Below are 23,421 nucleotides of genomic sequence, written 5' to 3'. Positions count from 1 at the left end.
TGAGCCACAGCAACACAACAGCCGTCACTGCAAAACCATCACAACAGCAACACCTGTCTGAAAACAGTGGCGACTGGCGAGGCATTGAAAAAAGAACATTAAAAAAAAGAACTGAATAATTTGACCTATTTTTGGAGGTCAGGCTGTAGTAAGACCATCAAGGGGTGAAAATTGAATTGAATTTTTTGATACTTTTCACTTTATTTTGAAGGCTACAGGGAATGTCTCTTCAATCACAGGTGAACCATGGGAAGGATTTGAACTGATTTTAAGAAAATAAAATTATAAAATCATTTTATAGTAAATTTCTTACTGACCTTTAAGTCAATTCTAAAGTGGTTCAACTGCCTGTAAATCAATATTCCAGGTGTTTTTTTCTATCATTAAAGGGTTGGATGGCGCCAAGTTGGTCCTGTTCGGGTCTTCTGACCTCCTGGTGTCACGGTTGCCTTGAAAGCTTAAAGGTGCATTAAGGAGTTTGCACGTTTTATGTGAAACAGCACCCCCTGCAGGCCTTGGGCGTAATGCAGCTTAGTAAAAAACTCGTGCCTGTGGCTCGCGGAAGAGGGGGACTCCTTCCTCGCTCGTTTAGCAGCGCTCCAGTAAGATGTCAGTTTCTCTCCCTGGTGGAGTCTGTGTGGAGCTGTGGCAGTGCTAGAAGCCAGTCTGTTCTGACTTCCTGGAAGATCCTGCTCAGCTGTTGCTCACTAAGCATCTGGCGGAGTAATGGCGGACAAAACGAAACCTAACTAAATCAGGCCAGCCGGAGCGTGCATTACGTCATTCCTTTCAAATTCTCCCCAAAAAAATGCTGGAGCCGGACCGGCACTGTGAAGTGACAGTTTAGCCTGTTAGAGGTTCTGGTGATGAATCTGTCAGGGCTCATTGGACACAGCATTAGTATTTTTAAAGTCGAAAAACTCCTTAATGCACCTTTAGAGCCTCATCAGGGTCCGGGATCTAGAGTGGTGGTCTCCCTCAGGGTCCTGGATCCAGAGTGGCGATCTCCCTCAGGGTCCGGGATCCAGAGTGGCGATCTCCCTCAGGGTCCTGGATCTAGAGTGGCGGTCTCCCTCAGGGTCCTGGATCCAGAGTGGCGATCTCCCTCAGGGTCCGGGATCCAGAGTGGCGATCTCCCTCAGGGTCCTGGATCCAGAGTGGTGGTCTCCCTCAGGGTCCTGGATCTAGAGTGGCGGTCTCCCTCAGGGTCCGGGATCCAGAGTGGCGATCTCCCTCAGGGTCCTGGATCTAGAGTGGCGGTCTCCCTCAGGGTCCTGGATCCAGAGTGGCGATCTCCCTCAGGGTCCTGGATCCAGAGTGGCGGTCTCCCTCAGGGTTCGGGATCCAGAGGCAGTAATGTAACAGTAATGCAATAAGAAAATACAAACTCAGCTTGACTAAAAAAAAAAGTTTTATTGAAGCAACAGAAGCAGAGGAATGGAGGGGGAGGTCAGGGGGTGGAGGTCAGGAGGTGGAGGTCAGGGGGTAGAGGTCAGGGAGTGGAGGTCAGGAGGTGGAGGTCAGGGGGTGGAGGTCAGGGGGTGGAGGTCAGGGGGTGGAGGTCAGGGGGTAGAGGTCAGGGAGTGGAGGTCAGGAGGTGGAGGTCAGGAGGTGGAGGTCAGGGGGTGGAGGTCAGGAGGTGGAGGTCAGGAGGTGGAGGTCAGGGGGTGGAGGTCAGGAGGTGGAGGTCAGGAGGTGGAGGTCAGGAGGTGGAGGTCAGGGGGTGGAGGTCAGGGGGTAGAGGTCAGGAGGTGGAGGTCAGGGGGTGGAGGTCAGGGGGTGGAGGTGAGGAGCCGGAGGTCAGGAGCTGGAGGTCAGGAGGTGGAGGTCAGGAGCTGGAGGTGGGCGGAGCGTCAGCAGGCCAGGAACGCCATCCCACTCCGGCAGTACGCGCTCTGGAGACGAAGGAAGAGACGTCAGGAGGAGCGCTGTCGAACGATGAACTTCTTTAATCACAATTATGAGAAAAGTTCTTATTTAATAGCAGGAATCACGACTCGCTTTAAGCTCAACGTTTTAAACGGCGCTCGGCGTTTGAAGGCGGGTTTCAGTCCAGAACGTGAAGCACTGGTCAGTCCGATCGGTTCAGACGCTGAATTGAACGTCACTGCTGAAGTTTCTGATTCCGACCACGGCGTCGAGATCGGGAATCAAAGAACTTCCTGTTTCACCTCGTTGGATTTTCTTTCAAAATAAAGCGCCGTGCAGACCAACTTTATGCGACGTCTCTGTTAAAAAATACAGTTTTCAAAGTGAAAAAATGAAGTGATTAAACACCAGTGAGCCTTCAGTCACCTCTACACTGATTCACCATGACTGATTCCATTAACTCTGACAGCCGACTCGTTCCCACCGCCAGAAACCCTGAGGGAACTGGCTAAATGCTAACTGCTAACGGCTAGCCAACATGCTCAACAGCCAACGGCATGAAACCTCGAGTGTGTGTGTGTGTGTGTGTGTGTGTGTGTGTGGGGGGGGGGTGACACACACACGCACACACACACACACACCCTGCTGGAACGTACTGTGTGTCTGTAGTTGTATCTCCTGATGGCCTCTCTGATGTGACAGGGCTGGATGGCTCCACTGGGGGGCTCCACTGAGGCTGGACAACTCTGAGACACACACACACACACACACACACACACACACACACACACACACACACACACACACACACACACACACACACACACACAAATAACTTCATATTTTATAAACATAAACTCAGATATTTCACTCTTTTACAAGGCTTTAGGTAACAAAAATATTTACAAGCTTGAGGCTTCAATCATGAGTATGACAAACACACACACACACACACACACACACACACACACACACACACACACACACACACACTAGAAATGCGCGGATTGCGGTTGCACCTGCGGAGCCCGCAGATAACCGTGGATGAGGCGGATGACGTGTCGAAAAATTAAGATTTTAATGACATTCGGGCGGGTTGCAGTTGAAGCACTCAAAAAAAAAAAAAAGCAACATTTTAAAAGCCGAGGCTTCTTCAACACACCTAAAAACTATTCTGCGGATGGCGGGCGGGTTCGGTTTTGAAAAATGAAAAAAAAAATCATTTGTGCGGGCGGATAGCGGGCGGATGGAGATTATAAAGGAATACTCTGAAGATTTTGGACCCACGCCCTATCCCGATCGTTTACAGAGTGAGTTAAGCTCATAAATACCTTTTTGTGTCCGTTGGTCCAGTGCCTGGCTAACAGCTGTTAGCATCGTAGTTAGCTTAGCTCAACTACAGCAGGTGAAGAGGAGACAGAGCCAGACTGAGAAAGTGGACAAAAGCCTCCTTCCAGCGGTCCAGGGGACGGCGTGTTAGCACGTGAAGTAAATCCGAATGGTTATAACACATTTTAAAAGACGTGTTTTTTTTCAATCCGTTAAAATGATGTTTTGATCCACACAGACCTGCGCGATACACCGGAGCACAGCAGTAGAAGCACAGACTCAGCTGCTGTGCGCCGGTATATCCCTCTGCAGCGCACGATGCTTGTTCTGTTTTGTGTGTATCAAAATGCTATTTTAAGGGATTGAAAAGAAAACACGTCTTTTAAAAAGTTTTATAACCATTCGGATTTATTCGCCGTCCCCTGGACCACTGGAAGGAGGCTTTTGTCCACTTTCTCAGTCTGGCTCTGTTTCCTCTTCACCTGCCGTAGTTGAGCTAAGCTAACTACGATGCTAACAGCTGTTAGCCAGGCACTGGACCAACGGACACAAAAAAGGTATTTATGGGCTTATCTCACTCTGTAAATGATCGGGATAGGGCGTGGGTTCAAAATCTTCGGAGTATTCTTTTAAAGGACCTACATCATGCAAAATCCACTTTTTTAAGGTTTTCAGCATGCCCCAAAGTCGATTTGCCTTTAAAACCACCCCAGAATGTGATCTGCCTTCATCCACATGTCTGAGTGATCTCTTCAGTCTGCTGCTCTCTACAGCAGCCCCTCCCCTCGGGGAGAAAACAGCTCGTTTGAAACTCTCCAAACCTGAGTACGGCACAAAGTTGAACTCCTCCCCACCACTCTCCCCCCCCTCCTCCACACCACCACTCCCCTCCCCCCGCAGACAACACCCCACTCTCCTCTGACCAGCAGCAGCTGATTCACATTTTCCACTGAGGAGACCTTAAAGAAGCTAAAGCTAAAGAGCTAAAGCTAACCCTTAGAGAAGCTAACTCATGACGTATTTGTTTTGAAGCTCTGATTGGTTGAAGTTCGCTGTCAGTCAAAGTCCACAGGGGGAGAGGCGGGATTCAGTGAAACGGAGCGTTTTCTCTTCCGGGTTTCAGAATTAACCTCCGAAAATCTTTTATTTCACACAAAATGACTTTTCCTTTGCGCCAAAAATAAACTGTTACCATGTTAGTGACATTAATGGGGTTTGGACGAGCGAGAAAAGCAGGATGCAGGTCCTTTAAGAGGCAGTTCGGGATGGAAAAATGAGCCATCCACACATCTCTAACACACACACACACACCGAGGTACACACACACACACACACACACACACACACACACACACACACACACACACACACACACACACACACCACACACACACACACACACACACCACACACCACACACACACACACACACACACCTTCTTGCGTTTCCTCTGTCTGGCCCGCCCGTCCAGGCTGCCGTTACCCTGGAGGAGGGGCTTGGATGAGTGGGAGGAGCTTGGAGTTGAAGGGGGCGTGGCCTCAGGAGAGTCTGGGTCTTTCTTCACCTGAAGCAGGACACACACGCTGGGCTTTTTTTTTGTTTTACATTAAAATGAGGTGTGTGTGTGTGTGTGTGTGTGTGTGTGTGTGTGTGTGTGTACCTCGGTGTGTGTGTTGTAGTGGATGTAGCTGGCGGAGATCACGTGACCGACGGGGCTGGTCTTGGCCGTCATTTCCTGCTTCACCAGCAGAGACAGATCCACAATCTGCACACACACACACACACACACACACACACACACACACACACACACACACACACACACACACACTCATGAGCAGGAGGCGTCACCCGACCGGAGGACGGGCCAGCCGCCCGTTACCTGGGCAACCGTCTCGTAGGCCAGGTAGGACAGGATCTCCATGGCAACGCTGTTGGGCTTCAGCTCCAGGCTGCTGCAGTCCAGCCAGTCCCGGAACTTAGAGGCTTTCTTAGCTGCAGGGCGGAGGAGAGGGCGGAGCAGTGAGGAGGGTGGAGCAGTGAGGAGGGTGGAGCAGGGTGGAGGGTGGAGCAGGGTGGAGGGTGGAGCAGTGAGGAGGGTGGAGCAGGGTGGAGGGTGGAGCAGGGTGGAGGGTGGAGCAGTGAGGAGGGTGGAGCAGGGTGGAGCAGGGTGGAGGGTGGAGCAGGGTGGAGGGTGGAGCAGTGAGGAGCAGGGTGGAGGGTGGAGCAGGGTGGAGGGTGGAGCAGGGTGGAGGGTGGAGCAGTGAGGAGCAGGGTGGAGGGTGGAGCAGGGTGGAGGGTGGAGCAGTGAGGAGGGTGGAGCAGGGTGGAGGGTGGAGCAGTGAGGAGGGTGGAGCAGTGAGGGTGGAGCAGTGAGGGTGGAGCAGTGAGGGTGGAGCAGTGAGGGGTGGAGCAGGGTGGAGGGTGGAGCAGGGTGGGGGTGGAGCAGTGAGGAGCAGGGTGGAGGTGGCGCAGGGTGGAGCAGGGTGGAGCAGGGTGGAGCAGGGTGGAGGGGTGGAGAGCAGGGTGGAGGGTGGAGCAGGGTGGAGGGCGGAGGCAGGGTGGAGCAGGGGTGGCGGTGGAGAGGGTGGAGGGTGGAGCAGGGTGGAGCAGGGTGGAGGGTGGAGCGGGTGGAGGGTGGAGCAGGGTGGAGGGGGGAGCAGGGTGGAGCAGGGTGGAGGGTGGAGCAGGGGTGGAGCAGTGAGGAGGGTGGAGCAGGGTGGAGGGTGGAGCAGGCTGGAGGGTGGAGCAGGGTGGAGGGTGGAGCAGGGTGGAGCAGGGTGGAGGGTGGAGCAGGGTGGAGGGTGGAGCAGTGAGGAGCAGGGTGGAGGGTGGAGCAGGGTGGAGCAGGGTGGAGCAGGGTGGAGGGTGGAGCAGGGTGGAGCAGGGTGGAGGGTGGAGCAGGGTGGAGGGTGGAGCAGGGTGGAGGGTGGAGCAGGGTGGAGCAGGGTGGAGGGTGGAGCAGGGTGGAGGGTGGAGCAGGGTGGAGGGTGGAGCAGTGAGGAGCAGGGTGGAGGGTGGAGCAGGGTGGAGGGGGGTGGAGGGGGGTGGAGAGACGGTCCTACCGAAGCTGAGCTGTCGACTCTCACAGAACTCGGAGTACTGAGTCTGGTCCATCGCCCGAGTCTGACGCTCCAAACGCTGGAAGGTAGAGAAACACCATCACCACCATCATCTTCACCACCTCCACCATCAAACGGTCGCCATGACGACCTCCGACCTCCAGCCTCTCCTGTTTGACCGGGTCCACTTCCTGTCGCTCGGCCAGCGTCAGCAGCTCTCCCGTCTGATCCATCCACACCAGGAAGTCCTGAGCCAATCGCTGCCGCCGCTGGGCGCCGCCGGCGGCTCCGGCCCAGCGGTCTGCACACACACACACACACACACACACACACACACACACACACACACACACACACACACACACACACACACACACACACACACACACACACACACACACACACACACACACACACACACACACACACACACACACACACACACACACACACACACACACACACACACACACACACACACACAGTCAGCTCCACTGGGGTTCTGGCCTCTCATGATCCGATCTGATGGAGAAGGTAACTGCGTGAAGGTTAAAGGTCAAAGGTCATCGTCTGACCCCACCTGGCTCCTGCTGAGGCTCCTCCTCCTCCAGACTTCGCAGCAGTTTGGATTTATAATCCCTGAACTGCAGATATTTCAGTAACCGAGAGACTTTCCTCTGAGGAAACAGAACGAGTCAGTCAAGACACACCACAGAACCAGACTGTGTGTGTGTGTGTGTGTGTGTGAGAGTGCGTACATGCGTGCGTGTCTCAGTGTGTGTCCAGTGTGCTGTGTTTTTCAGTGTGTGTGTGTGTGTGTCACCTTGTCCCTCCTCATCAGAAACAGGATGTCTTCTGCTGAAATGACTCTGGATCCTCGGAGCGACGCCCCCTCACAGGCCTGATGGAGCTGAGCACACACACACACCTGTCAACTGTGTGCGAGTTTTCCTATGTCATGGGGACCAAATGTCCCCACGACATAGGAAAACCCGGCACAATGTCCTTTGTGGGGACATTTCTTGGGTCCCCATGAGGGGAAACAGTGTTTTCTTGACCATGTTTTTGTTACTGAAAAAAGTTTCTTTAGGGTTCGGCTGTGTTCTGGTCTGGGTCAGGGTCTGGGTCAGGGTCTGGGTCAGGGTCTGGGTTAGGAGTTAGACATGAATGGGAGTCAATGGAAGGTCCCCACAAGAGTGGGAAACCCAACATGTGCGTGTGTGTGTGTTAGGGGTGCCACGGTACGGTCCGGACCTCGGTTTTCGTGCCACGGTTTCGGTTCGGTTCACATTTTGTGCATAAAGAGAAAAACTTGTTTCTCCCAAAAATTGCCCTTTATTTTTTATTTTATTTGTTATTTTTTGCTTTATTTTGCTCATCAGCAGAAACTGCATTTCACAGTAAACATTAACTAACAGCAGGATCACTGGTGTCCTGGATGATATCACGCTTCTCTCATGATAACAGATCCTGAACGTCGTGTTTTCAAATCATAAAGATCCTCTTGTTGCCTGACGGCTTGTTTCCATCATACAGCAGCAGAAAGCGGAGATTTAAACCAGGCTGGAGCTCAGAGTTCTGTCTCTGGACTCTTCGCTCTGCTGGACATGCCTTCTGTAGGCGCACTCAGTGTTGCCAGATCTGTTCAGTAAAATACACAATAAAGTGGATGTGTTTGGAGCCACCGAGATGATCGGGGCTTCAGGTCTCAGCTGGGTTTGGCAGAAAAGCCCAAAACGGAACTTTTCGAACAAGCAAAAAAACAAAAAAAACAACAACAAAAAATCCCACAACTTATGACTGCCAACATTGAAAAGCGACTTTTCAAAATAAGAAGCTGATAATTAGCAGACCTGGCAACTACTGCTGTACTTTGACCCAGCGGCAGCTGGTGCTGGCTCGTGGAGGGAGCGGTTGTTTGGCTGTGAAGCAGGCGTGTACAACGAACCACAAAACCGAAGAACCGCGGTCCATCAGGGCCTCGCGGACCCAACGGTTCAATATTTTGCCGCGTACCGTTGCGTCCCTAGTGTGCGCGTGTGTGTGTGTGTGTGTGTGTGTGTGTGTGTGTGTGTGTGTGTGTGTGTGTGTGTGTGTGTGTGTGTTACCATGGTGATGAGCTGTGTGTGCACGATGTCCTCCACCAGCGCTGCCGTCTCGTGCAGAGGCCGGCGAGCGTCTCCCAGAGCGAACCTGGAACACACAGAGTCCGTCGGTTTACCTGCCTTATGGGGACACTTCACTCACTTCCTCCAGGCCCCGTTCCCACGGCAACGCCTCCAGGCCCCGTTCCCACGGCAACGCTTCCACTGGAAACACCATTTTCTGTGTTTACGCTTCATAAAGCTTTTGTGTTTACTCTCGTGCTGGGCAACGATTACATTTCTAAATTGTGATTAATTGCATAATTTTTCTGCGATTAATCGCATTATGCGCAAAATACATTAATGAATTCAAAAGTACTCTGTAACGATCATCCTGCCCCCGCCGGGACAGGGACTTTGTTTTGCAAGAAGCATAATTTTACAATAATAATTTTACAATTCATCAAATATGATTTATAATAAAATACCAAGTCTTTACCAAGATTGCCACCCCCGACCCCCCCCAACACACACACACACCCTTGTGGGGACATTTGGTCCCCACAAGGATAGAAAAATGCGTACACACACACACACACACACACACACACACACACACACACACACACACACACACACACACACACACACACACACACACACACACACACACACACACACACACACACACACCAAGAGCAGAGCAGATGAAAATTGAAGTTTGTTGCACTTCCTCAAAATTCATTCTATCTCTGACCCTCAGAGTCTCAGACAGAGAAGACAGGCTACACTCAGACACGCCGAATTGCGCCTCATTAAAGGAAACTTCAACATTTTGGCAAATTGGCCCATTTAGCGCAGTTCCTCAGTCATTTCGAACAGCAGACTGACTGTTTCTGTGAGGCGAGCTGTTGTTTATTCAGAGGCGAGTCGGGGAAGGTTTTCGGGACGGACACAGTGGAGGTGAATGGTATTTTTGTTCCCCCTCATCAAACTCATCAAATACACAATCCAACAACCCCAAAACACTTTGGTGGACACGTTATAATCCGAGCTGCACCATGTCTGTCTGAGTGAGTTTATGAGCATGACTCACCTAGAAATAAGGTCCAGGTGTCAAAAAACCGGAGTTGCCCTTTAAAGCTCACAGTTTAAATGTGGTGGAAGTTTTTGAAATGAGGTTTTCACAACTGAACAGAGAACAAAAATACCTAAATTTTGATATTTTAATGACGTCTCTACTTGAAAGCATGGCGAGGCGCGATGGACTCATTCGGGGATGAATTTTGTCATCTTTCCCAGCCGGCCCTCATCCGCTTACACGGGAAAAAAAATCCTGGGTTTTTTGAATTTTCTCAGAACTGTTTCACCGCAACGCTGAGAAAAGTCACAGAACACTATTCCTGAATTTTACCCACGTTTTGATGTGGTTAGCTTGGTGCTGCTCGGAGAGGGCGAGCTGGGACAGTGATGCTAGTGCCTTGCTAGAGGCAATGAGAGGCTTTCAACTACAAACACATGACAACAGTCAGTCGGTTTAAGATTAACCCACAGAGTCATAAATGAACCTTCTGACTCCATCCTGTCACTTCAGAACCCCAAACAGCCTGGAAGCTTCAGGAAAAAAACGAAGAAAAATCTCCTGAGAGCAGAAAACCAGTTTGACCTTGAAAGGTCACACTGAAGGTCATTCATCAGCCGTTTCAACTCCAAGATGTTTTACTCACTTTTACCTTCAGAGCTTTATTTTAGATTAATTTCTTTCTGCAGTTTCACTACTTCTATCTAGTTTGGAAAAGAAAACTAAAGGAAAAAGGTTTTATTGGTTTTCATCATTTCTACTTTTATTTTATAATCTGACAGACTTGAAGACGCTCATTTCTGGAAGCTTCCACCTCAAAATTTCACTCTAATCTGCACAACAATAAGAATGTCTTTTTATCATGTTCTGTGCTGCACTTTGTGATTTAATCTTTACGAAATAAACTTTACTTAAATCATTTTACTGCTTTTAGCATTTTTTCCCCAACAGTGTTATTTGGTTTAATCCCTTTGAGCTGTTCAGTGTTTACAGCTCCAACATCTATTTGTTCAATAGTTTCAGCCTTTTCAGCTGTTCCTCTCAATTTATTTTCTTTCTCTTGGGGTGGGGGGATGGGGGGGGGGGTGGGGTCAACTGTTTCAGTAGTTTTAACCAGGATACTTTTTAAAGAAGTTTTACTGTTTTTCTCATTTTACTGGTTTTACTGTTTGTTTTCGTTGTTTTAGCAACAGTTTTAGTAGTTTTAACCTAAAAACAGCACCGCGCCGGGATCCACAGCGACACACCGGGATCCACAGCGACACACCGGGATCACCGGGATCCACAGCGCTGCACCGGGATCCACAGTGCCGCACCGGGATCCACAGCGCTGCACCGGGATCCACAGCACCGCACCGGGATCCACAGCGCTGCACCGGGATCCACAGCGCCACACTGGGATCACCCAGTCACAGCGTTTCCCTGAATCCTGGTAGAAACTCTGCGAAAACTGAAGAGCAGCCTCACATCTCCTGAGTATGAATGCATCTGAGACACACACACACACAACACACACAACACACAACACACACACACACACACACCACCACACACACACACACACACACACACACACACACACACACACACACACACACACACACACACACACACACACACACACACACACACACACTCTGGTCAAACCTCAATTTGCATCAGTGGAAGCCACTTCCAGGACAGCAGACCGTCCTGAAGCCACATCCTGAAGCTCCTTCCTTCTGTTCCTGCTCACACGTCTTTTATTTTCTGCCCCACATGCACACACCTGACCCCCCCCACCGCCCCCCCGCGCCCGCCCCCTCCCATTGGCTGAGAGCGGCCGTCAGTCACCAGGTTCTGGTCTGGGTTGCGGGAGGCGGACTCCAGGCTCCCGGTCGGGTTTTTAGGTTTTGGGGTTTAGTTTGGTTTCAGCCTCTCTGACCACCAACGACAGCAAGAAAACCTCTCACACACAACAGGTGAGTCGCTGCACACACACACACACACAGACACACAGACACACACACAGGCCAGATCATGCAGGGTTTTTAGCAAACTCCAGTGAAAGAACGACTTCAGGACCAAAGTCTTCCAGATCTTTTGAGCACCGTCTGAAATCCCACTAAAAGAGAAAACGCCATTATTTTAACTACAGTTTGTTAAACGGTTCAGATCCTCTCCTCACCTTTCAACTGTCATCATCTCCAGTTGTACCTCTACAGCTAATCTTCATCAACAAATTTTCAGTTTCAGTCTTCAAAATGACAAAAACGTCAAGAGATTCGTCCAAAATGGGAGGTTGGTTCTGAAATACCGAGGTAACTGATCACATTTAAATCAGAATGTTAGACTGTCAACACCGAGTTCAATATCAGTCCATAATAAAAACACAAATTAGACGAGGAGGAAGGAACATTCAGGCTGATTTTCTAAATCACTGCATGTCATCAAACTGAATGGAAAAATCCACAAACTGCATGTTCTTCCTCCTCACTCTTCCCCTGAACACACTCCAGAAATATTAATGATTACTTCATCAGACTTGCTCTGATCAGTAATGCTTCATGCCTGTAGCCTCCATCCATCACGTCCTGATCAACGCTAACCCTCACTGTGAGGAGCGTGACTCTCTCCTGCTCCCTGAGGCTCACAGAGTGACAGGATGAATCTGCTCACTCAGCTTTCACCACCTCAAACACTCAGAGAGGCAGAGCCTCCCGCCGCTCTCAGCGTTCACTCTGCAGCCTTTTAATCTGAAACCGTCCCGTCAGCGATTCACACAGAACCAGCTCCAGCTCACTCCTCGCTAAATTCAGCAGGAACAGAGTCTCCAAACAAATGAGTCATAGTTTTAATCCAAACCTACTGATTTTACCAGGATTTAAAGATTCAAATAGTGATGTCTCTATAGAAGGCTGTGTGTGTGTGTGTGTGTGTGTGTGTGTGTGTGTGTGTGTGTGTGTGTGTGTACATAAAATTACCTCAATTACATTTTATTCATGTGTCTGTGTGAATTTGAAGGCTTTGTAAGTTGTAACTCATTGGGAATATTGTGTGTGTGTGTGTGTGTGTGTGTGTGTGTGTGTGTGTGTGTGTGTGTGTGTGTTTCTTTATCAAACAGGCTTCGATGGCTTCAAACAGTCTGTTCAGCAGCAGCAGCCCCATGCTGTACTGGGGTGAGGCTCCACACGTGCCTGTGTGTGTGTGTGTGTGTGTGTGTGTGTGTCTCACATCATGCTCTGCAGCTCTGGGATGAAGCTGGTCCTGGAGGCTGGGCGGTCTTTGGACCCGGAGCCAGCAGAGCCGGCCATTGGGCTGCTCATAATCCACCTGGAACCAAACAGAGGGTCACATTTCAGCGCTGCACCACCGGCCTGTTGAAGTGTCTGACTGACCCCCCCCCCCCCCCCCCCCCCCCCCCAGGACCGGGGAGGAGTGGGGGGTCTCTTCTACGTTCTGTCAGTCTGAAAGGAGAACCTCCACACTTCTCCCAGACGAGGATTTCGTGCTAATCACTGCACCGCTGTGGAGTTTGCATGTTCTCTCCACAGTGCTGGGTACCCCCCCCCCCCCCCCCCCCAAAAAAAAAACCCAATAGAAATGAAATGTTTTCTAATCTAATCTGTTTAATCGCTGCATTTTTATGGTCATTTGTTTGAAGAAATCGTTCAAATCATCCCTGCTGATCTACAGCGAGTTTCAAACACGACCCAGCCTTTCCGTGTGGAGTTTGCATGTTCTGCATCATGTATATTCTCACAGTCTCACCCAGACAGCCTGAAGCTGGTTTCCAGTGAGCGCCTGTCACTGCGTGCGGCAGAAAAACAGGGACTGTATTTGTTCTGGTGGTTAAGAAAAGAAAAATCGCCCCGTAGGTGTTTGATGAGCAGCAAACCCAGAGCGGAGCTCAGTCTGATGCAGGTCTGAAGCTCCGGGTTCCTCCGCTGGCACGAAACAGAACGCCGGAAGGAAAGACTCCGGGCTTAAGGTGACAAGACGCCGGTGTGTGCGGAGGCAGATCGTGCGTGAGGAGCTGCGAGCAGGCGGACAGCTGGTCTGACCGCACGCACTTCCCGTCCGGCGGCCAGCCTGAATGAGCAGCTCCTATTCAAACCCTGCGGTGAGAGCCGCACAAAGCCCGACACAACGACGGCAAACACGGCGGGAGGAGGCGGACAGGGGCCGGCCAGGGGCCGGGGAGGGGCGGAGAGGGGCCGGGGAGAGGCGGAGAGGGACCGGGGAGAGGCGGACAGGGGCCGGGGAGGGGCGGAGAGGGGCCGGGGAGAGGCGGAGAGGCGGAGAGGCGGAGAGGGGCCGGGGAGAGGCGGAGAGGGACCGGGGAGAGGCGGACAGGGGCCGGGGAGAGGCTCTGCGGGCCGGAGCACCGACAAAAACACACCCAACCGCTCGGAGAGCCTCACCGGAGAGCTGCAGGAGAGACGCTGCCGCCGCCGCCGAGCTGTGTTTACATCCGGTCTCACTTCCGGGTGGTGACGTCACACAACCGCGCTGTCGTCTTCTTCTTCTTCTTCTTCTTCTTCTTCTTCTTCTTCTTCTTCTTCTTCTTCTTCTTCTTCTTCTTCTTCGCGTCGTGTCTGGCGGGTGGCACTCAGCTCAGGGGTGCATTTCCGCCACCTGCTGTGTCGGAGTGTGAACCAGAGTATCTACCGTTTCTACTCTCCCGCCTTTCCACTAATAATGATCCTACAAAATAATGATCAAAGACGAGGGAGAGAGAAAAACAAACCCTACTATATTCTGAACATTATTCCAGCGTCATGCACTCAACAACCCGCGCTGCCTGCTGGGAGTTGTTTTTTAATTACAGAAAGTTGTAGGTTTTCATGCTTTCCTACAAAACTCAGTGTTTTTTTTCATTTTGATGAATGAAACGACTCATCTGTTTTGGGGGATTTTAGCGTTAGCGTCAGATAATCTGAATCCAAACCGGAACCGGAACCAGCTCGGTCTCAATTCTGAAAACTGATAAACAAAAATGTTTTTATTTTTTTTAAAGGTTAAATTATGGAAATCTCGAGCTGCTAAACTGTTTAAAAAGAAAGACAGGACGTCACTTCAGCTCCAGCAGTGTTTTCTGCATGTTTACGACCACTTGATGATATAAATATATATATTTACTGGTTTGAGATAAAACAGGTTTATGGCATTTTAAAAATGATTGTTCACATGCAGCTCTAAATCATCAGCAAATTCAACGAACGACAGTAATAAATTATGACAGAATGATCTTTCATTGAGCCAACAAAACCCAGTTATTTTTGTATCAACATTTTATATTAAATAATGGATCAGTGCAGGTTTTTAAAAATGGATTTATTCTTATGCTAAGAGAGAAAGAATTACTCCTGGAGAGAAATGTGCACAGAAAGAAAAATTAACAAAAGAAAGAAACAGAAAGAAGAGAGAAAGAAACTGCTGCAAAGACACAAAGAAGAGAGAAATTTAAGACCTAAAATATCAGGTGATAATCTAAATGTTGTGTTTTATTTTTACATTTGAAACCTGAAAATAAGGCGAGATTATGAGCTTTTTAAATTCAGAACGTCTCAATTTGCTTTTCAGTTCTTAAACCTGAATGATTCACAGGTGTTTTTATTGATTCTTCTTTCCTCAAACATCCGATAATCCGATAGAGTGAGGAGTGTGATTCTGTCTGACGCTCTCCCACAGACCCGGCGGTGAAATGCAGCCGTCCGCTGGAGGACCAGGAGGTCAGAGGTCACCAGCAGCGCAGTACGGCGCCCCCCAGAGGCCTGGTGCAGACCGACAGTCCAAACTTCCTGTGCAGCAGCCTGCCTCAGCACTGGAGGTGCAACAAGACGCTGCCCCGGGCCTTCAGCGTGAGACGTCCGCCCGGTCAGCGCCGGCTCCGCCTGCGGGGGGCGCCACGCTCACCTGTGCTCCGTCCTCCAGGTGGTCGCCCTGGGCAACGACGTGCCGGACGGTGTGGCGGTGACGGTGATGGCCGGCAACGAGGACAACAGCAGCGCCGAGCTACGCAACGCCACGGCCACCATGAAGCAGGGCCACGCCCACTTCAACGACCTGCGCTTCATCGGCCGCAGCGGCCGAGGTGGAGGACAACGCAGGACACACACACACACACATCAGGAACACAGCAGGACAGACACACACACACACACACACATCAGGAACATATTTCCTCAACCTGCTGATGATCAAACCCAGATCCGTCTGAATCAGCTTCCTGTTTCCACGCTGAGCGTTTCTTCTCTCCATCACGGACTCTTCCTCCTCGTCCAACACATTTCGTCCCTCTGGTTTCACCTGCAGTCACACCGATTTCATGGTTTTCTGCATTTGGACATTCATTCAGATTCAACCACATAAACACGTTTGTCTCAGATCTCGTTTTTCCCCATCATAGAGGCAGAGTCCAGTGTGGCGCTCTCCGCTGGCCTCAGGCCGGCTCAGTAACGTCTGGTTACCGACAGCAGAAGAAGAACTCTGCGTGTTCAGACGTTCCCTGTGTTGTTGGTTCTATCCAGGCAAAAGCTTCACCGTGACCATAAACGTGCTCAGCTCGCCGCCTCAGGTCGCCACGCTGCACCGAGCCATCAAGATCACTGTGGACGGGCCGCGGCTGCCCAGACGTCAGTACACACCGGAGAGAGGGACCGGGACCGAGGCCGGGGCCGGGACCACCGTTATTAACGTTATTCATCCTTCTGGTTCCCCTCAGGCCAGAGGCAGAAAGAGGGGAAGGCTGGAACCTTCAGGACCTCCAGCAGCATCAGCACCACCCTACCAGGTGGGACAGCCAGGAGTACTGCTGGTACAGACCAGATGCTAGCATGGATGGATGGATGGATGGATGGATGATAGACAGGTGGATGATAGACAGGTGGATGACAGATGGATTAATGAATGGATGAAGGATGGATGTATGTACGGAAGGATGGGTGGAGTGACACACTGCAGATCTGTTTAATTCTCTGTAGAATAAGAAATGTGGAAACCTGTGTGTGTGTGTGTGTGTGTGTGTGTGTGTGTGTGTGTGTGTGTGTGTGTGTGTGTGTGTGTGCAGACTGCAGATCCTTCTCCTCCTCTCTGTGGACCGGTGACTCCTTCCTGGGTCAGGTCACGCCCAGGATGCACCACCACCACCACCACCACCACCTCCCGGGCCTGCCGTACTCCGCCCAGCCCCCGCCCTACAGCTCCTACCTGCCCCCCCACCTCCCCGGCCCCGCCCCTACCGCCCCCCCTCCGCTCAGCCACAGTGGTCCCTTCCAGCCCGGAAGCTTCTACTACGGACCGAACCAAACGGCGGGGGAGGACCGCAACGTCATCACGGCGCTCAGCAACTACATCGAGGGGGCGTGTCTTTCCATGAGGGGGGAGGAGCCTGTTTGGAGACCCTATTAATCAATTACTGCTTAATTAATACAGAAGCAAGAAATGAGTGATTGTATTTATTCTTTTTAAAGTTGTGTTTATTAATGTAACAGAACGGAAAGAAAAAACATGAAAAAGTTTCTTTTAAAATTCCTCCTTTTGAGTTTCTTCCATCAGGTCAATTTCTGCAATCAATAAATGAAATAAATGATCATATTGCTAAAACCATTAACTATGAATTTCATTTTTCTGGTGATTTTCTGGCATCTAGGATCCGATTTTGGTGAATTACTTCAGCCGGTTCCTTCTTTACTAATGATAATGATAATGATATCTGGTGGTTCGACTGTTGATTTAAAATAACAAAAACATTGTGTAAAAGTTGGACAGGATTAAATGATAAAAACATGAGAGCCACAGTCTAGATGTTTCGTCAGAAAGCGTCAATCTGGAAGGTCCAGTTTAGAAACGCGTGAAAGAATCAACAATAAATAAAGAAAAGATTCCTGGAATCCAGAGCAGAGTTTATTCTTGGTCCAGACGTTCATAAGATCACAGATCATCAGAACCCGATGCTCCAGAACCCGGGTGATCCTGGGGTCTGCGGGTGACAACAGTCCTACAACAGTCAGACCCTGAAGTGCCAAGTTTTAAAAACACAGCAAACACATTCCCTGATGTGTTCACTGACGATCTGCAGCAACAGGAAGAAATGAGTTTAAACGAAACAGAGAGATGAGTCCTCAGGCCGGCGCTACAGCCGGACGCAGCTACAGCCAGACGCAGCTACAGCCGAAGCAGCTCCAGGCAGAGAAGCTACAGCCAAAGCAGCTACAGGCGGAGCAACTATAGCCGGATGCAGCTACAGCCGGAGAAGCTACAGGTGGAGCAGCTACAGCCAAAGCAGCTACAGGCGGAGCCGCTACAGCCGAAGCAGCTACAGGTCGGAGCAGCTACAGCCGGACGCAGCTACAGCCAGAGCAGCTACAGCCAGAGCAGCTACAGGTGGAGCAGCTACAGCCGAAGCAGCTACAGGCGGAGCAGCTACAGCCGGACGCAGCTACACTTGGAGCAGCTACAGCTGAAGCAGCTACAGGCGGAGCAGCTACAGCCAGACGCAGCTACAGGTGGAGCAGCTAAAGGTGGAGCAGCTACAGCCGGAGCAGCTACAGCCAAAGCAGCTACAGGTGGAGCAGCTACAGCCGGAGCAGCTACAGGTGGAGCAGCTACAGCCGGAGCAGCTACAGCCGGAGCAGCTACAGGTGGAGCAGCGACAGCCGGAGCAGCTACAGGTGGAGCAGCTACAGCCGGAGCAGCTACAGGTGGAGCAGCTACAGCCGGAGCAGCTACAGCCGGAGCAGCTACAGGTGGAGCAGCTACAGCCGGAGCAGCTACAGGTGGAGCAGCTACAGGCGGAGCCGCTGTGTGGAGAGCTCAGCCACCCTCCGGCTCCACTCCTCCTCCGTCATCTCTTCCTCCTCTTCCTCCTCCGCTCTGCCCGCTGCCTCCTCCTCCGCCCGCCGCTCTCCTGCCGTGCGGACAGACACACACACACACACACACACACTCAGGGGAGGAATCAGTGCACGTGAAAGTGCACACATGTCTCGGCAGACTCACCGTTGCAGGTCAGAGCCGTGCACACCCAGTTCCCACAGGCGCACACACACCTGTTACACTCCATCCGAGTCTCAGCTCCGTCCTCGAACACCCCGTCCTCCAGAGCACACTCTGCACACACACACACACACACACACACACACACACACACACACACACACACACACACACACACACACACACACACACACACACATCAGAGCCTGAACTGGTTGGAAGTGTGTCATCAGCCTGTATCGTGGGCTACAGTTCTCCAACACTGGTTTTTCCTCATTTCTTCAAACAGAAACATTTTCCAACAGCAGAACCTCGGTTCTCCTGCTGGAGCTCTTCTCTCAGTCTGGGTCCAGAGCTTCAGGTTCTTGTTCCAGTCTGGGTCCAGAGCTTCAGGTTCTTGTTCCAGTCTGGGTCCAGAGCTTCAGGTTCTCGTTCCAGTCTGGGTCCAGAGCTTCAGGTTCTCATTCCAGTCTGGGTCCAGAGCTTCAGGTTCTTGTTCCAGTCTGGGTCCAGAGCTTCAGGTTCTTGTTCCAGTCTGGGTCCAGAGCTTCAGGTTCTTGTTCCAGTCTGGGTCCAGAGCTTCAGGTTCTCGTTCCAGTCTGGGTCCAGAGCTTCAGGCTCTGGTTCCAGTCTGGGTCCAGAGCTTCAGGCTCTGGTTCCACTCTGGGTCCAGAGCTTCAGGTTCTGGTTCCAGTCTGGGTCCAGAGCTTCAGGTTCTGGTTCCTCTCATAGTTTTTATTCCCACAAACCAGAAGGAAAACTGCTGGAACTGAAGCTGAAGCTTCACTGGTCTCCCTGCTCCTCCTGGTCCCCCCTAACCCCCCGCCCCCTCCTCCTGGTCCTCCTGGTCCTCCTGGTCCTCCTCAGATCAACATGATCTATGATCACTTGTAAATCGAGCTCCATCCAGCCTGACTGTGATTAAACACCTTCCGACGTTCTGAGACACTGAGACCTGGACGGAGATGTTTCCACTGTGGTGAAATGAGGAGACGCTGTCCAGAGGACAGGAGGGTTGTCCCTGCTGCTCAGAGAAGTCAGTTTCTGTTTGGAGAAATGAGACAAACCAGAGGAGGAGAAGAAGAACTGTAAATCATCATGATGATGGATGGAGTGAAGGAGTGATGAGTGAAGGAGTGATGGATGGAGTGATGGAGTGATGGAGTGAAGGAGTGATGGAGTGATGTATGTATGGATGGATGGAGTGAAGGAGTGATGGAGTGAAGGAGTGATGGATGGAGTGAAGGAGTGATTAAGTGAAGGAGTGATGGATGGAGTGAAGGAGTGATTAAGTGAAGGAGTGATGGATGGAGTGATGGAGTGAAGGAGTGATGGATGGAGTGAAGGAGTGATTAAGTGAAGGAGTGATGGATGGAGTGATGGAGTGAAGGAGTGATGGATGGAGTGAAGGAGTGATTAAGTGAAGGAGTGATGGATGGAGTGATGAAGTGAAGGAGTGATGGAGTGATGTATGTATGGATGGATGGAGTGAAGGAGTGATGGAGTGAAGGATGGAGTGATGGAGTGATGGATGGAGGATGGAGTGAAGGAGTGATGGAGTGAAGGAGTGATGGATGGAGTGAAGGAGTGATTAAGTGAAGGAGTGATGGATGGAGGATGGAGTGAAGGAGTGATGGAGTGAAGGAGTGAAGGACGGTGGTTCTGCGGTTACTCCTCTCTGCTGGACGGTATTCGGGCGTCAGGCAGTTGATGAACTCGGTTAAACTCAGCTTCCAGTCGGCGTTTTCATCCGAGAGCTCGATCAGGGCGTCGACACACAGAGACCTGCGACGGAACGTCAGAGAACCAGAGACGGAACGTCAGAGAACCAGAGACGGAACGTCAGAGAACCAGAGACGGAACGTCAGAGAACCAGAGACGGAACGTCAGAGAGAACCAGGGAGGGGAAGAGTGGACCATGAGGGAACCAACAGAGTGGATCCAGTCAGATTGATCATGTGTGTCGTTCACTGCCTGTTGAACAGCGGAACAGTAGAACAGACAGACGCTAGCGTTCCTGAAGGTTCCACTCCCCAGACATGAGAACGTCTGAGAGGGACGAGAGGAACCCTGAACGTCAGTCCCTCTTTAGAGCCTGCTGGAGGCTCACTGATCGTACAGGTGGAGCAGCTGCAGTGACGTAGCTACCAGGCGACAGGGTGGATGATGGAGGACTGTGGAGCACCTGAGCAGCGGGTCAAAGGTCGTCAGGTTCAGAGGCGCCTCGTTGTGTTTCAGGAAGTTCAGAAGCTCTTTGGAGTCCAGCTGAGAGTCGCCGTCATCGAACGTCTGCGGAACAAGAGAGAACAGCTGACTGTCGACAGAGAACAGCTGACAGAGAACAGCTGACTGCCGACAGAGAACAGCTGACTGTCGATAGAGAACAGCTGACTGTCGATAGACAACAGCTGACTGCCGACAGAGAACAGCTGACTGTCGATAGAGAACAGCTGACAGAGAACAGCTGACTGCCGACAGAGAACAGCTGACTGTCGATAGAGAACAGCTGACAGAGAACAGCTGACAGAGAACAGCTGACTGCCGACAGAGAACAGCTGACTGCCGACAGAGAACAGCTGACTGTCGATAGACAACAGCTGACTGCCGACAGAGAACAGCTGACTGTCGACAGAGAACAGCTGACTGCCGACAGAGAACAGCTGACAGAGAACAGCTGACAGAGAACAGCTGACTGCCGACAGAGAACAGCTGACTGTCGATAGAGCACAGCTGACTGCCGACAGAGAACAGCTGACTGTGGACAGAGAACAGCTGACTGCTGACAGAGAACAGCTGACTGTGGACAGAGAACAGCTGACTGCTGACAGAGAACAGCTGACTGCAGACAGAGAACAGCTGACTGTGGACAGAGAACAGCTGACTGCCGATAGAGAACAGCTGACTGCTGACAGAGAACAGCTGACTGCCGATAGAGAACAGCTGACTGCTGACAGAGAACAGCTGACTGCCGACAGAGAACAGCTGACTGTGGACAGAGAACAGCTGACTGCCGACAGAGAACAGCTGACTGTGGACAGAGAACAGCTGACTACCAATAGAGAACAGCTGACTGCTGACAGAGAACAGCTGACTGTGGACAGAGAACAGCTGACTGCCGATAGAGAACAGCTGACTGCTGACAGAGAACAGCTGACTGTGGACAGAGAACAGCTGACTACCGATAGAGAACAGCTGACTGCCGATAGAGAACAGCTGACTGCCGACAGAGAACAGCTGACTGCCGATAGAGAACAGCTGACTGCCAATAGAGAACAGCTGACTACCGATAGAGAACAGCTGACTGCCGACAGAGAACAGCTGACTGCCGATAGAGAACAGCTGACTGCTGACAGAGAACAGCTGACTACCGATAGAGAACAGCTGACTGCTGACAGAGAACAGCTGACTACCGATAGAGAACAGCTGACTGCCGATAGAGAACAGCTGACTGCCGACAGAGAACAGCTGACTGCCGATAGAGAACAGCTGACTGCCAATAGAGAACAGCTGACTACCGATAGAGAACAGCTGACTGCCGACAGAGAACAGCTGACTGCCGATAGAGAACAGCTGACTGCTGACAGAGAACAGCTGACTACCGATAGAGAACAGCTGACTGTCTTCTTGAGAAATGACATTTCTTCAGCCATACAAACTGGGTGAAAAACTGCTGATTCACTGTCAGGACTGCTGGGAGCAGCTGGTCTCCATGGCAACAGACACACCTGCTGTGCCCCTTGTCAGACTGTATAATGAGAGCAGTGACAGTGACGTCGGGTTCCGACCTGGAAGTAGTCGAGCAGCAGGTCACTGACTGACGAGGCGTTCAGGGACCGACGGTCAGGATCCACCTCCGTCTGAATCCACTGGATCACTCGCTCCCTCAGCCAATCACGATCAGCCAGGAAACACACAACTGAAACACACACACACACACACACACACACACACACACACACACACACACACACACACACACATCAATAGGCTGGCACAACACCAGCGACTGACATCTTTCATCAATCTGGACTCACTCGGGCTGACGTCTGTCTCCGCTGGTTTGTCTGCAGACAGAAACACACACACACACACACACTACTGTTACACCTCAGGTACTCACTCATGTGTGTGTGTGTGTGTGTGTGTGTGTGTGTGTGTGTGTGTGTTCTCGTATTTCTATCCTTGTTGGGGCCAAATGTCCCCACAAGGATAGCAAAACGTGGAACGACGTGCCTTGTGGGACCTTTTTCCGGTCCTAAGTAGGAGAAACAGTGTTTTCTTGACCATGTTGTTGTTACTGAAAAAAGTAAAAGGTCAAAAACATTTCTTTAGGGTTAGGCTTTGTTGTGGTGTGGGTTAGGGTTAGGGTAAGGGTCAGGGTTAGGGGCTAGACATGAATGGGAGTCAATGGACGGTCCCCACAAGGATAGAAATACGAGACTGTGTGTGTGTGTGTGTGTGTGTGTGTGTGTGTGTGTGTGTGTATGTGTGTGTGTGTGTGTGTGTGTGTGTGTTCTGACCCAGACAGCGCCCCCTGTGCTCCACGTGGATCTTGTTCTGACTCATGCAGGCGTCTCGGTGCAGCTCACAGTGATTCCTGTAGGATTTCCCATTACTGCCACAAACCCAGCGCTCGGCTCCGTCACACTGCTGCCAGGCAGGAACACACACACAGACAGACACACACACACACACAGCGTCATGTGGAGAAACAGGAAGTGTGACGAAGCTCCTCACTCTCATTGGTCCACAGGTGTCATACTGTTGATCAGAACCGATCAGGGCAGGTTCAGCTCTTTAACTGGATCCGTTTCATTGAAAACAAGTTCACTAAACATCACGGAGAAGCCCAAACCACAGACTAAAGCTGCCGGTTTTTCTGTTAACGTGACAATATTTTTAATAATCGGCTCATCTCAGTCTGTTTCCTGTCAGAACTCCACAGTGAAGCAATCCGATCAGAACTGATCAGTATCAACAAGTCCCGATAGGTCCATTTGTTTTAGTGCAGAGACG

The 23,421-nt window shown here is 51.2% G+C and overlaps 3 protein-coding genes across 8 annotated transcripts; 1 reads left to right on the top strand and 2 right to left on the bottom strand.

The window, feature by feature from the left end:
• Positions 1 to 1,721: 1,721 nt before the first annotated feature.
• Positions 1,722 to 13,988, bottom strand: supt3h (SPT3 homolog, SAGA and STAGA complex component). 5 transcript variants are annotated; one of them, XM_030106763.1, is made up of 12 exons: positions 13,808 to 13,988; positions 12,640 to 12,738; positions 8,370 to 8,570; positions 7,085 to 7,171; positions 6,842 to 6,938; positions 6,420 to 6,562; positions 6,265 to 6,340; positions 5,082 to 5,194; positions 4,860 to 4,964; positions 4,635 to 4,763; positions 2,526 to 2,615; positions 1,722 to 1,895 (listed from the first exon to the last, which is right to left on the bottom strand). In XM_030106763.1, the coding sequence occupies exons 3-12, from the start codon at positions 8,370 to 8,372 to the stop codon at positions 1,854 to 1,856; spliced, it is 885 nt and encodes a 294-aa protein (XP_029962623.1). In that variant the 5' UTR covers positions 8,373 to 8,570; positions 12,640 to 12,738; positions 13,808 to 13,988; the 3' UTR covers positions 1,722 to 1,853. The 5 variants fall into 5 exon arrangements, with proteins under 5 accessions (XP_029962623.1, XP_029962619.1, XP_029962621.1 ...); XM_030106759.1 differs by having other exon boundaries at positions 8,370 to 8,454; XM_030106761.1 differs by having other exon boundaries at positions 13,830 to 13,988.
• Positions 13,720 to 17,032, top strand: LOC115399424 (runt-related transcription factor 3-like). Of its 2 annotated transcripts, none has more exons than XM_030106765.1 (6): positions 13,720 to 14,890; positions 15,100 to 15,269; positions 15,343 to 15,502; positions 15,939 to 16,043; positions 16,133 to 16,201; positions 16,478 to 17,032. In XM_030106765.1, exons 1-6 carry the CDS (start codon positions 14,785 to 14,787, stop codon positions 16,816 to 16,818), a joined length of 951 nt encoding a protein of 316 aa, XP_029962625.1. In that variant the 5' UTR covers positions 13,720 to 14,784; the 3' UTR covers positions 16,819 to 17,032. The 2 variants fall into 2 exon arrangements, with proteins under 2 accessions (XP_029962625.1, XP_029962624.1); XM_030106764.1 differs by having other exon boundaries at positions 16,133 to 16,225.
• A 1,162-nt stretch (positions 17,033 to 18,194) lies between these two features.
• LOC115399216 (follistatin-related protein 1-like) lies at positions 18,195 to 23,043 on the bottom strand. The gene is made up of 7 exons (XM_030106491.1): positions 22,926 to 23,043; positions 22,440 to 22,469; positions 22,191 to 22,321; positions 20,591 to 20,694; positions 20,078 to 20,190; positions 18,389 to 18,519; positions 18,195 to 18,275 (listed from the first exon to the last, which is right to left on the bottom strand). Exons 1-7 carry the CDS (start codon positions 22,969 to 22,971, stop codon positions 18,195 to 18,197), a joined length of 636 nt encoding a protein of 211 aa, XP_029962351.1. The 5' UTR covers positions 22,972 to 23,043.
• Positions 23,044 to 23,421: the final 378 nt, after the last annotated feature.

Source organism: Salarias fasciatus, chromosome 13 (genome assembly GCF_902148845.1).
Source record: "Salarias fasciatus chromosome 13, fSalaFa1.1, whole genome shotgun sequence".
Lineage (NCBI taxonomy): Eukaryota > Metazoa > Chordata > Actinopteri > Blenniiformes > Blenniidae > Salarias > Salarias fasciatus.
This window is presented reverse-complemented; position numbering and strand designations above follow the sequence as displayed.

Excerpts from the sequence above, each read along its gene's own strand:
- supt3h (XM_030106759.1), bottom strand. The coding sequence starts at position 12,731 with ATGAGCAGCCCAATGGCCGGCTCTGCTGGCTCCGGGTCCAAAGACCGC. Across the intron at positions 2,616-4,634 it reads GACAGAGGAAACGCAAGAAG|AGTTGTCCAGCCTCAGTGGA; the intron begins GTGTGTGTGTGT and ends TGTGTGTCTCAG. Across the intron at positions 1,896-2,525 it reads GATACAACTACAGACACACA|AGCGCGTACTGCCGGAGTGG; the intron begins GTACGTTCCAGC and ends CTTCGTCTCCAG.
- LOC115399424 (XM_030106764.1), top strand. The coding sequence starts at position 14,785 with ATGTGCACAGAAAGAAAAATTAACAAAAGAAAGAAACAGAAAGAAGAG. Across the intron at positions 15,503-15,938 it reads CATCGGCCGCAGCGGCCGAG|GCAAAAGCTTCACCGTGACC; the intron begins GTGGAGGACAAC and ends GGTTCTATCCAG. Across the intron at positions 16,044-16,132 it reads CGGGCCGCGGCTGCCCAGAC|GCCAGAGGCAGAAAGAGGGG; the intron begins GTCAGTACACAC and ends GGTTCCCCTCAG.
- LOC115399216 (XM_030106491.1), bottom strand. The coding sequence starts at position 22,971 with ATGAGTCAGAACAAGATCCACGTGGAGCACAGGGGGCGCTGTCTGG. Across the intron at positions 22,470-22,925 it reads GCACAGGGGGCGCTGTCTGG|ACAAACCAGCGGAGACAGAC; the intron begins GTCAGAACACAC and ends TTCTGTCTGCAG. Across the intron at positions 22,322-22,439 it reads GGAGACAGACGTCAGCCCGA|TTGTGTGTTTCCTGGCTGAT; the intron begins GTGAGTCCAGAT and ends TGTGTGTTTCAG.